Source organism: Humulus lupulus, chromosome 3 (genome assembly GCF_963169125.1).
Source record: "Humulus lupulus chromosome 3, drHumLupu1.1, whole genome shotgun sequence".
Lineage (NCBI taxonomy): Eukaryota > Viridiplantae > Streptophyta > Magnoliopsida > Rosales > Cannabaceae > Humulus > Humulus lupulus.
In genome coordinates, this window is record NC_084795.1 from 4,328,669 (window position 1) to 4,341,821 (window position 13,153).

At 35.0% G+C, this 13,153-nt stretch overlaps 2 protein-coding genes across 2 annotated transcripts; one reads left to right on the top strand and one right to left on the bottom strand.

Annotated features, from left to right (window-relative positions):
• The first annotated feature begins 1,544 nt into the window (after positions 1–1,544).
• On the top strand, positions 1,545–4,855 carry LOC133821841 (probable histone chaperone ASF1A). The gene is made up of 3 exons (XM_062253994.1): positions 1,545–1,816; positions 3,870–3,985; positions 4,121–4,855. Exons 1-3 carry the CDS (start codon positions 1,708–1,710, stop codon positions 4,502–4,504), a joined length of 609 nt encoding a protein of 202 aa, XP_062109978.1. The 5' UTR covers positions 1,545–1,707; the 3' UTR covers positions 4,505–4,855.
• Positions 4,856–7,766: 2,911 nt separating this feature from the next.
• LOC133821842 (ABC transporter G family member 16-like) lies at positions 7,767–12,659 on the bottom strand. The gene has a single exon (XM_062253995.1). The coding sequence runs from the start codon at positions 11,707–11,709 to the stop codon at positions 9,652–9,654; it is 2,058 nt and encodes a 685-aa protein (XP_062109979.1). The 5' UTR covers positions 11,710–12,659; the 3' UTR covers positions 7,767–9,651.
• Positions 12,660–13,153: the final 494 nt, after the last annotated feature.

Sequence of the window (13,153 nt, forward strand, 5' to 3'; positions counted from 1 at the left end):
GCTCGTTTCGGTCTGGGAAGGAAACGGGCCTGGGCTGGGGCCTTTGGATTGGGCCATTTGTTTAAAGAAAAATGTCATTTTAAATTTTTTTTTTTTTATAGATTTGATTGTTTTTTTTTTCTCTTTATTTCAATGTGTCAAAATACAACTTTAATTCATACAAAATAATAATAACTTAAATCATAATCAAATATTAATTAAAACTTAATTTATTTTGACTATTAAAATCAATAAATGTGTACTTTTCACCTCTAATCACATCGTAAAAGCATCGAAACACCACCGGTTTGCATCGAAAAAACATCGATTTTGCATTGAAAAAATATCGTTTTGACAATTTTTTTTTTCATGATTGCATCGCAAAAGCATTGAAACACCATTGATTTTGCATCGCAATTGCATTGAAAAAAACATTGTTTTGGCTAGGGCTGAGCATCAGTCGGTTTGATGCAGTTTTTTCATATTATTAAATCCAAAATTCAGTTTTTGGTCCGGATTGGTGCGATCAAAAAATCAACTGACCAAACCAATTAAAGAAAAAATCGACCGTTTAGGACCGCGGTTTGGTCAGTTAAACCGACCAAATCGAAGTTCATTTAAAAAAAAATTATTTCCATAATTTTTTAGAAAGTTTTAGTTAAAAAAAAACTAAAAAATTTGGATTGTTGGAATCCATTTTTGTGCTTTTTTAAAACATAAATACATTCACAAGTTTGAAAACATAATTAAAAGTCCATAAGCATAACATAACCTACATATATTTATAATTTTGGTCTGGTCGATCCACATAGATTTTTCAAACTGCCGAACAGTGGCGGTTTACACTGTTAACAGTTTTTTCGGTGTTTAGAAAGTCAGTGTACTCGGTTTTTTCGATTTTTTGGATTTTATGCTCAACCCTAGTTTTGGCCAAAAAATCAAGTTTCATTATTGCATCGCAAAAGCATCGAAAAAATATCGTTTTGGCCAAAAATAAAGTTTCATGATTGCGTCGCAAGAGCATCGAAATTGTATCGTTTTGGCTAAAAAAATAAGTTTTCATGATTGCATTGCAAGAGTATCGAAACATCATCGATTTCGCATCGAAATTGTATCAAAAAAACACCGTTTTGGCAAAAAAAAAAAGATTTTATGATTGTATCACAATAACATCGAAATACTATTGATTTTGCATCGAAAAACATCATTTTGGCAAAAAAAAAAAATTAAATTTTCATGATTGTATTGATAGTGTTTCGATGTAATTATGAAAACTTGATTTTCTGCAAAAATGAGGTTTTGTCTATACTAAATAAGTGATATTTGAAGTTTCGATGATCTTCTTAAATTAGCACACAAAATACTTTTCTTCCCATCTTAAAAAAAAAATGAAATAGAATATTTGAAAGAATAAAAAAAATGAGAAGAAAACAAATTAGAAAAAGCTCCCGCCAAATTGTAATTGTTGTTTCCCTCCACACAGCGAAACCGGCTACAGCCGGTAATCTTGTCCGAAATGAATCTATCGAGACAGTATAAAAGCCCAAAACATAACCCAGTTTCAGACCATCGCTTCATTTATCTAAACCGCTCTCTCATCGGTTCCCGGTCATCGTTTCTTCGCCGAGGAGAGAAGATTTTGGCTCTAGGGTTTTCCCGCTCGTCCATGAAGGTTGTCCAATCTAGGGTTACGATTGTTCTATCATCATCAGTAGCAGAGCCGAGAAGATGAGCGCCGTCAACATTACCAACGTCGCCGTTTTGGATAACCCCTCCGCTTTTCTCAACCCTTTTCAGTTCGAAATTTCTTACGAGTGCTTGACTCCCCTCAAAGACGGTAAAATTCTCTATTTATCTATTTTTATTATTTTGATTTTAAAAAATATATTTTTAGGGTTTTTATATCAATTTCTGAGCTTGAGATTCAGCTGAAGTTGACAAGATTAGAGTTTTACATCATTCATTGGACCTTTTATTTCATTCGCTGATATGTTATTAGCTCAAATATAGTTCAGAAGTAGCAAACTAGTAATGATTATTAGAAGAACAGAAGAGTTTTGATTTTGATTTTGGCTGTTTAGGAACGGGGATGAGTAGGTATGTTGTGAAAGCAAGGGTTATTCATTTATTTATCATTATTTTGATTAGAATCTGTTGAGGTTTATGAGTGACTTTTAGCATAGTTCAGAATCGCTGCATTATAACATCTCTGAAAACCACTGTTTTGGTTGCAATACAGGCTTCGTTACCTGATTTACACAAAATCATCGTTTCTTTCATTCTGCATGTTTTTTCTTCCCTTTTGAAAAGTATTCTATTTAGTTAGTTTGTGGAGCATTTCATGTCGTCTCATCCATAATTTCCTCTACACATTTTTTTTGGGGTTAATTTTTTTTACTCATTAATGGATTACAGATTCCGGGACTGGATATTAAACAAACAAACCTCTTGTTTTGGTATTTTGAAGGATTTTAATTTATTTTTCTTTTTTCACATTTCTTCTGTTTTAATAGAACGAAGAAAGTAAGAACTCTGTTTGGTACTGCTGTTTATGTTAGCTGTTCAGGATTAATTTGTCATTCTTGATTTTCTATTTCATTCATCAATTGGTTTCATGATGAAATGTTTTTCTGATCGTATGTTGAATCTGATTGGAGTGTGTTTCTCCAAGTATGTCTTTTGTATCTTAGAGCCTCGAAGTTTGGTTTAAGAGGCCTCTTAATCTATTATGTCATCTTATTTTTTTAGACCTTTCAATTATCATGAGGGCATCAGGTATTTCATTTCATGGCAGCGATTATTCTGGCTGTTTTTCTTTTTCTATTTTATTTTGTAACCGATTATGAAAGGGCTGTGGCAAAGAGGGGAGAGCAGAATGAAAAAAATGGCTCTGAAAAACCTGTAGGTTTTCTACAGGGTGCCCTGCCTTTCAGCCCTAAACATCAGCACTTATGGCATCATAGTACGGGTTATGTGCTTTTTGGGATACCATGAATTCGGAATCATTGGCTGTGTTTAAGGTTTTAAACCTTTCATGCCCCAATATTCCGTTTTCACTTCCCAATTATTCTCTTCACGAACCTGCCTCCAAATGCCATTACATTTTTTTTTCTAATCATCACGAGGGCACCGATTGGGGTGTAATTTAGTTACCACTTGATCAGAATCCTTCATAAGGAGTTAAATTGTGAAACAAAAATAGTTCATTTTCAAATTTGACTGCTGAAATAAGCTATTCAGGACTTTTTTTTTGCCAGTCTAGCTGTGCCTGAGTATTTTTTTAAAACTTGTTTTGATGTACTCATGCCCTTATAAGGTATAACTTGTTTTGATGTAATCTATCTGAGTGTGTAAGTTAATTAGTAGAATGGGGGGAAATGATACGCTCCTTCAGCAAGGGGAAACTAAGAAAGTTAGTGAAACATTTCAGGGGAGCATAGGGAGAGAATTACCAGGAAGCAAATGATGATTGTTTAAATGTTAAAAGTCTTTAGCATCTTGATTTGTCAAAATTTGTTATACCAATTTGTACACAAAGGAAAGCTTACACTTGTGTAAGTCTAAGACTTCTACAAAGTTGAAAGAGCCTAAGAGAGAATGCAAGAAAAAAATAAGTGGTAATAGTTGAAGAATCAGGATGTTAAAGCCAGTGGTTGTATTTGGACAAATGATTTAATTTCTTTTTAGGTACCTTGAAGGCTTGAAGTGGATAGTAGGTTTTTATTATATAAACATCTGTTTGGGTGGATTAGACCTAGATTTTTATTCCTGCCCTGCAATTTCTTGTTATGGCTTTATATCAACCTCTTTAATTCAATCTATTATGACTCGTTCATATATTAATCCTCATCAACAAAAAAAACTTCATATGTTAACAACCTTGTTTTCAGACTTGGAATGGAAACTCACTTATGTGGGGTCTGCTGAGGATGAGACATATGATCAACTTTTAGAGAGTGTGCTTGTTGGTCCTGTCAATGTTGGCAACTATCGCTTTGTTCTTCAGGTAAATTTCACGACTTTTTGTACATAATTCTTATCCATCAACTTGGCTTGAAGTGCCAACTGCTTATAAAATTAATAGTACATTTGCTTCTAATATAAAATTAAGCTTTTGCTATTTCTTGCCAAATTCCTGCAGGCAGACCCACCAGACCCATCAAAGATCCGAGATGAAGATATCATTGGTGTCACAGTACTACTATTGACTTGTTCTTATATGGGACAAGAGTTTATTAGAGTTGGTTACTATGTGAACAATGACTACGGCGATGAACAGCTGAGAGAGGAACCACCACCCAAGCTTTTGATCGACAAGGTTCAAAGAAATATTCTTGCTGACAAACCAAGGGTGACAAAGTTCCCAATCAATTTTCATCCTGACAACACTGAAAATGGGGAGCAGCCCCCTGCTTCTTCACCTGATCATGTCACAGAGGTCAACGGTACTGAAGTCAATGGTGCGGAAGTCAATGGTGCTGAAATCAATGGTACCGAAGAAGAGCCACCCGTCTCATCATTATGATAAGCAAAAGTTTGTACGTTGAAGTGACTGCATAACAAGTATAGGGCTGCTGGCGTTTTAGCATGGAGATCATTTCGGGTGGTCATAGCTCTTCAAAATTCAAGGATCTCCTTGTCCAAAATCCTTTTTTGACTGGTACGCTCTCGAGTATCAAGCGGAAGTTGTTATGACCTGATTTGTCTGAGATCCATGAGAATACAAGTTCAATTACTTTATGTCACATATGATTGCCTCAAAATTTTGTGTTTGTTTGTTGTTCAAACTGTGATGTGTTTCAATGTTCTAGGAACTTTGTGAAGGTAGTGAAATTAGGTGGAAAAGAAATGCAATTCTGAGCAGAAAAGTTAAGAACGTGCAATGTTTATTATTTGGTTAATTGGTAGCATTGGCATGATCTAAACATGCATGTATGCATTATACATGTCTACTAGTACATCTACACTTAATACAAAGAGGGACTTTACATAAACGTATATACATTTACACGTAGGCATGACTGACATAATAATTTATAGGGGCATTTGAGGCATAAGTACTTAATGTTTAATGTTTGGCGATTATAATTGGTATGGATCTAATCTTTTTTTAGTGGGAAAAGTATCAAAGTTACTAAAATTGTAATTTTGTTATTTAGGGTTATGTTAGGGACACGTGTAAGGCTTAGATTAAACTACTTTTTAATTTAATTTAAAATATTTTTTTAATACAATTTACAATTTTTTTTAAAATACAATTTCCAAAATTAATTTAAATTAAAAATACAAACAGCTAATTAAAAATTAAAATACAATTTCAAAAATTAGTTTTAATTATTTTAAAAATTAATTTCAAATTAGAAGACTAATTAAAAGTATTCTAAATCCTAAACTAAAAACTAAAGCCGATTAAAAAGAAAAGAAAAAACTAATGTTCTTCCTCCCTTTCATTCTTCTTTTTCTTCTTCTACTATCCTGCCCTCCCCCGCTGTCTTCCTCCTCGTTTCTTCCTTGTCTTCTTCCATTATAGTGCCCTCCCCCGCCAACATCCTTTGCTGCCTAGGTCCGCCGTGCCTTCCTCGGTCTCCCTTGCCGAAGTCCTTCGCTACCTAGGTTTGTTTTGTGCCCTCCCCGACCTCCCCCAAGGTCGACCCATCTCCGCTCCGAAGGATTTTAGGTGTCGAGCCCGCCATAGCCCATTAAGTGTAGCAAGAGCTCGAGAGTTTCTCTCTGTAGTCGACGCCTAGATCGACAGGGACAAGGTGCCACCGGGTTCTAGGTACAACTCCTTCTACTCCTTTTTTTTTTGTGTGTAATTGTTGAATGTGGGCGGTTTGTGAAATTTGTTGTGTTTGGGTGGGTTTTGGAAACAAATGTGCTATTGTGTTTAACATATATGGGCTTTGTCTGATGAAGGAGAAATGTGGTTTTATTGGAATCTATAAATTGTTTTGACTGTGTTTATTCAAATGGTTGATCCAAAATTTTTAATGTGTTTTTGTTGGAATTGAGAAATTATAATTTTGACTGTGATTGAGATTTATGTTGATGACCATGATGATGATGATGGGTCAATACCCACATTTTGATGAACGTAGACACTCTTAATGATATTTACTTTTTATTTTAATTATTTATATATTTAAATTAATTATTTAAAAGTGGTTTAATATGGACCAAACACGAGTCCCTAACAAGATACTAATGGAACCCTAAGTAACGGAATTGGACAGAATTACACTTTTAGTGACTTTGAGTACTTTTCTCACTAAAAAAAAGAATGGGTCCATGCCAGTTACAAACGCCAAATATTAAATACTTATGCCGCAAATATCCTTAGTTTATATATACTCTCTATTATGTGCATGTATTTGGCAATCAAGATTACATTAGATTTTATACTTTTTTGGAATTTGCGTTTTGTTTCGTTACGTGTTTGAACTTTGTGTTTTGATAAATTAATTTTTGGACCCTATTTTTTACTTTAAATCTGATTTTGGTCAAAGTTTTTTCAACTAAAATTATAAATAATTCACTTATCTAATAATTCAAAACAAAAAAAATCATTTTATAAAATACAAAGTTAAAAAATAAATTTAAAAAAACACAGCCATTCAAACTTTTAATATTTTTAATAGGCAGTTATAATATTCTTTGGAATATTTGTGTCATCATCGTTGTGGGCTTTGATGTCTTTTGAACATTAAACATTAAACATTAATCCGTAACTCTTCTTATTAGTCTAAAGTCCAAAGCAAAAATCTTTGATAGTACCTTCAAAGTAATAAACTTAACAAAAAGGTCATTAAACATAAATCCTTGACTCTTCTTATTAGTCTAAAGTCCAAAGCAAAAACCTTTGATAGTACCTTCAAAGAAATAAACTTAAAAAAAAGGTTTTCTAGTTTTGTTGTGAGGAAAGTGATTTAGAAGTATAATGTGGTGCATGGTAAGAAGTATGTAATTCTATCTCAAAACCAATTGGTGATGAGTAGGGTAACCAATACTGATTTGGATCAGATACATACTCGTTAGAGTTTTTTTTGGCTCTCGATACCATGTTAGAATGTAGAATGTGATTTAGAAGTAGAATGTGGTGCATGGTAAGAAGTATGTGGTTCAATCTCAAAATCAATTGGTGATGAATAGAGTAACACATACTCTTATAAATTGTTGAATATACCCACACACTTTCCATGTGAGATATTTTCTCTAACATGTTGTGTTAAATTAAAACCTTCATTCGTTATAGACAAGTTCACTTTAGTAACAGGACATATTGTTATGCACTTGGACAAAATTTGCTGTAATATAGTGATTGTTTTTAGTTTTAATATTTTTGGTATATTAATAAGTTGCAACTAATGTAGCTATATGACATCTTTTACTAATTTTTAAGAAATTTTAGATAATTTAAGATGCTAAAATAATAATTTAAAAAGTTGTAATATGCGTGTCTATTTGAACTTTTATTGCCATATCTTAAACAATCCAAAATTTCTTGAATTTTTTTGGAAGTTTCCTTGCAACTACTTTAATAATAATAAAAAAAAAAATTACAACTTATTCATTTAACTAAAAAGCACCTATAGATATGATTAAAAAGTATCCCTACATATATATATGAGATTATTATTCCTATGCACAACATGTTGATTGGTTAAAGTTAATATTGATCTCAGTCATTCTAATTTTAGAATACTAAAATTATTACTCTAATTTTAATATTAATAATTTAGCTTTAAAATATTAAAATTAACTATTTAGAGTAATCTAGTATTGGAGAAGATATGAAATAATATTGTTAAGGAACACCATGATTTACAAAAGCAGTTAATGCCAAATACAATAATTGATGTAATTTAATACCCATCTAATATATTTTAATTTAAAATAAAAAACATGTGGGACTCTTTAATTTTAGTCATTAGTACAAATAATTGCATTATTACATGTTAGATTCATACAATTTTTGAGAAGAGATTTCCATTCCACCATATATGCCTTAGTAATATTCTATATGGGTGGCCTAGATCCTTTTTATTCTATTGGGCACATATAGATTTGTTTAAAAAATTACTTTACTCCTCGTCTCATAGATTGGCCTAAGTATTCGTAAAACAATTGTTGATGAAAAAACTAAAAGAGTATTCTATGTTAGGGATTTTAAAAAGAGTTGTGAATAATTTTTAGTGCAATTTTTTTGATGATTATGTATATTATAGTTATTTAGAACATCTTGTAAATTTTTAAAAAAATTCGAATAATTTACAATGCCGTAAACTAAGTTCAAACATGTTGTTATCCCTATTTCCTGCCGTGGGCCCGGGACGATGGTCCAGGCCCATGGCCTGGTCGATTGGATAAGGGCCCCGCCCAGGCCCGCGTAGCACGGGATTAACCAAGGACGATGGCCCAAGTGTGATTCCGGACCCCGGATGGTGTCCGGGAGGATCGTTTGTGACAGTTGCCCGGGAGGCGCATGGCCAATTGGGGATACGGTCCCGGAGTGCGCAAAACGATCTCAAAGCCTGGTAAACGGTCTGGGCCTGTGGTAAACGAAGAGGGACTGAGGTAAGCGAACTTGGGCCACGCCCTCGAGGTTGGCAGGAAAAGGCATCCGTGACCCTGAAGGGGATTGTCACTTTTCGCCTACTCACAAGTCCGCCTCGGGGTCGTGCGCCGCCGTTTCAGACCTGTGCTGTTACTACTCCGACTAGTCTTGTCATCTGGGTCTGTCTTGTAACTCGATATGCGCAGACCGAAAGCCCCCAATTTGTTGGGTGATAGATAAGCTTTGGGCTACCCCCGTGGGCTCTGGTTAATGTTCGTCTTTTATGTTTTTACCCTTGGTATTGGGCTTCCCATAGAGAGGCCAATAATATTTGTATCTTTATTGGGCCCGGGTCAGCTCGGCCCAAGCCCAGTGAGCCTATAAATATGTGTGACATAGCACTCGGGTAGGGGGCTTTTGGCTTGTGCCTAGTTATTCTGCTAAAACTTGTAGAAAACTCCATTGTAAAAAGCTCTTTAAGTTCAAATACAACTGACTCGTGGATTAAGGTTCATTAACGCTCCAACCACGTAAAAATCCTGTTTGCATTTTCAAAATCATTTCTTTTTAAGCTCTCTTATCTTTCATAATTATAGTTGCCGAAAAACTCGGTAAACACATGCTATTTTCCACGCGCGCAATAACATGTTTTTAAACTAGTTTTCGGCACGGTAAATTATTCGGAATTTTTTAAAAATTTGCAGGAAGCTTTAAATAACTACAATATATACGATTATCAAAAAATTCGCGCCGAAAACTATTTACGAATTGAGAACACAAAAAAACTCCACTGATAAAATTCTTTTTGAAATCCCTACCATAAAAATTTCAAAAACTAAAAAGTAAAAATAAAAAAATAATAATAATAACTAAATAAAATCATACATAATATTGACACACCCAAAAATCAGATTCTCCTTCAAATTAGTGCATTACATAATATATCTAACCAATATAATACTAACCTATCATTTAATTTTCCTTTAATTAAAATAAAATTTCCTTTAATTAAAAAAAAATTACCTCATTTAGTAATATGAGATATCAATTATTATATTAATTGGACACAATAACTGACATAGAACCTAAATTGTATTCCAAAAACCATTACACTAAATTTATTTCCTCTTATTTTTCCATAAAATCAACAAAGAAATGTAATAGAGAATCCTATAAAACAATCCCCAAGCTACCAAAATAGCCAAATATTCCCACTTATTACTCAGCTCAGTGATCCCCACTTCCTTCAACACATCCAATCCATTCTTCAAACACGTGGTGCTCGTCACATTGATTCCCACCGCCGTGCTCAGGTTCCCCAACACCACCTCCTTCACGGCGGCCGGTGCATTAGCAAACGGCGTGCCATCGAACATATCCAATCCTCGCTTGAAACACCTTGCCGGGTCTTCGAATTCTCTCCTCATAACAGCCTCGTATGGGTACTTGATCAGAGAAAGGTAATGGAACCAAACCCAGTAATCGGGAATCCGATTCCGGCTGATGAAGAATCCACTCAGGAGGAGGAAGTAGGCGGAGACGGACACCACCACCGTGAACCCGACCAACACGTGAGGTACCAACCCGGAGAGGAATACGACGAACGAGTTCCCGGCCCAGAACGAACCCGAGACGATGCAGAGGTAGAAAACGAAGCCCCAGAGTCCTCCGGCGAGTCCCACTGCCCAAAACGTCGCCGTCGAGAACGCGAGCGAGAGAACCAGTAGGAGTGGGAGGATTGTTATGGCTTGGGAGAGAGCGTAGGAGAGTCTTCGGTACGAGTTGAAGGCGGTTTCTCTGGTGAAGATGAATCGTTCTTGGAGCAAGAGAGGAAGAGACTGACAGCTCGAGAAATAAGTGGTGGATATGGCGAAAGCGAAGAATCCCATTCGTTCTCTAATCCCTTTTGGAGAATCGTCGAGACGCCAATAAATGGTGGCCAGTAAAAGACCAGTGGTTAAAACAGTGATCAAACGAGTCACGAATAGTTCTGGGGTCCTCCGAGAATTGAGCATCGAACGCTTCGTCAGAACCAGCGTTTCAATCCATATGGGGTTCGCGAATTTTCGGATACCGGAGACTTTTCCGTTGATCGGACTGCTTATGCTGTCGTTGTTAGATGTGATGAACTTTCCTTTGGAAATTCCCGCCTTTAATGCTTCTTTGAGTAGCGGAGCCTGACGATAGTCGGCGCCGGAGCTGGAAAGATTGTTAAACTCCACCAAGCTGGTGATTCCGGTAGGAGAAGCTTCGAGCTCGGAAATCATATCGAGCATGAACTCAACTTGGTTAGCGTTTTCCGGAATCGGGTGGCCGAAAGCAGAGCAAAATTCAGTAAGGTTCGTGGAAGAACCACGGTAAGCTATTTTCCCGCCGGAGAGGAAGATCAAACGGTCGAGCAAGCCAAGAATACGGTAACTCGGTTGGTGTACGGACATAACAACGAGGCTTCCACTCTCGGCGATTCTTCTCAAGACTTTCACCACCATGAACGCACTAGTGGAGTCGAGTCCCGAAGTGGGTTCATCTAGGAACAGAAGAATCGGGTCGTGAATCACGTCAACACCGATCGAAACTCGTCTCCTCTCTCCGCCGGAAACTCCACGATGCCCCTCGTCGCCGATTATGGTGTTGGCAGCGTTTCGAAGCCCCAACTGATCCATCAAAGATTGAACTCGTGCCTTCTTCTTCGACTTGGGCAGCGACCTCGGAAGCCGGAGCTCCGCCGCGAAAGTGAGCGTTTCTTCCACCGTAAGCATCGGGTACAAGAGATCATCTTGCATTACGTACCCAGTAATGGCCTTCAAGAGCCGCGAGTCTACGAACTCTCCGTTCAGAGTCATGGTTCCTTTCAAGCTCTCTTTCTCAATCCGATTAGCAAGAGCATCGATTAACGTCGTTTTCCCCGAACCGCTTGCTCCCAGCAGTGCCAGAATCTCGCCGTCGTAAGCTTCTCCGGAGATGTTATCCAGAATCGTTTTCTCTTCCGGAGGTACGGCCGTTCTCCGCCGGAATACGTTGAACTTGTTCGGACGAAGAAGCTTGACACTGTAAGTGAGGTTACTGAAACAGAGCACAAACGACAATGGCCGCTCTGGTTCGTTTCCGGTGACATTACCGGCTATGTCAATGACTTGTTGTTCTTCTTGTAAAACGATGTCGTTTTTGGAAGGCATGCCATTTGCCTGTTGAGTTAGAACATAGAGCTTTTTGGGCAATTAAGCAGTTAAACTTTTCTTTAGACAAAACAGTTGAGAAACGAAAGCTTCAACTAAATGAACTAGACGAAATTAGGAATGATGCTTATGACTATTCAAAAAAATATAAGGATCGTATGAAATTTTACCATGATAAAAATATTTTGAGAAAAGATTTTTATCCAGGTCAGAAAGTTCTTTTATACAACTCTCGTTTGCATTTATTCCCGGGAAAGTTACGCTCTAGGTAGTCCGGTCCTTACATTGTTCGTATTGTTTTTCCACATGGAGCTATTGAAATTGAAAATCCTAAAAATGGTGATATATTTAAAGTTAATGGACAAAAATTAAAACCATTTTTAGAATTAAAATCTGATGAAGTGGATGAGATGCTCCTTGAGGACCCTGTTTTCTATGCTCTTTAATTCCTATGTGATCTTGATAACTTGTGTTTTATTTGTATTGTTGTTTTATGTGTGATTTAATTTTTGTTAGTTGTATCTTGTTCTCTCTTCGCAATGCACAATATCGAGGTACGACCATTCTAAACCTTACACTCTTGTCAATTTTAATTTATATTTATATTTTGACACATTGAGGACAATGCTTAAATTAAGTTTGGGGGTATCGAGTTTTATTGTGTATGTTTGTGTTTTATTTATGTTTTATTGTGTATGTTTTGTGTTTTATTTATGTTTGTTTGAAAAAAAAAAAAAATTATTTATTTATATGTTGTTGTTTTGTTAATTTTTTTTTTTATTTATTTGTTCATTTTCATAAAAAAAATTAATATATTTAAAAAAAAAAAAAAAATTTTGGTGATATTTTTCATTTTCAATGATAAAAATTCGAATTGAGTTTGAAATTAATTCTCTTAAAAATATGAATAATTTTTAAGCTTTGTTTTTAATTATATGGTCAATTTTGCTTGTAACAAAAATCACATTTTTCATAAAAACTCTTATTTCCTATAAGTTTAAGTGAAAAATAATTTTAATGAAAACCTATTTTCTAAAAGCAAAATTGACAATTTAATTAATTATATAAGCTTAACTTTTATTCATAATAATTTCTGAGAGTTATTTTCATTGTGCAATTTTTGAGAAAATCATTTTTATATCACCAATAATAAAAAAAAAAATATATGTGTATTTTAATATTTCTTTTGCTTGAGGACTAGCAAAACTTTAAGTTTGGGGGTGTGATAACTCTACAAAATAGAGTTATTTTACCATATTTTATATGCTAATTGTTACTTAGTTCTTGAGTTTTTAATTAACTTATTAAGTTTTTATGTAATTTTTAATTTATTAGTCTTACTATAGTTTTCTAGATTTTTATATGTTTTTATAGATATTTTATTATAATATGTTGTAATTTAATTATTTAAAATTTGTGTTGTTAGATTATAAGTATAAAAAAA

What these genes read in the sequence shown, in the direction of transcription:
- LOC133821841 (XM_062253994.1), top strand. Translation starts at nt 1,708, where the DNA reads ATGAGCGCCGTCAACATTACCAACGTCGCCGTTTTGGATAACCCCTCC. An exon ending in CTTGACTCCCCTCAAAGACG is followed by an intron (nt 1,817 to 3,869) that starts GTAAAATTCTCT and finishes CCTTGTTTTCAG; the next exon opens with ACTTGGAATGGAAACTCACT. An exon ending in ACTATCGCTTTGTTCTTCAG is followed by an intron (nt 3,986 to 4,120) that starts GTAAATTTCACG and finishes AAATTCCTGCAG; the next exon opens with GCAGACCCACCAGACCCATC.
- LOC133821842 (XM_062253995.1), bottom strand. Translation starts at nt 11,709, where the DNA reads ATGCCTTCCAAAAACGACATCGTTTTACAAGAAGAACAACAAGTCATT.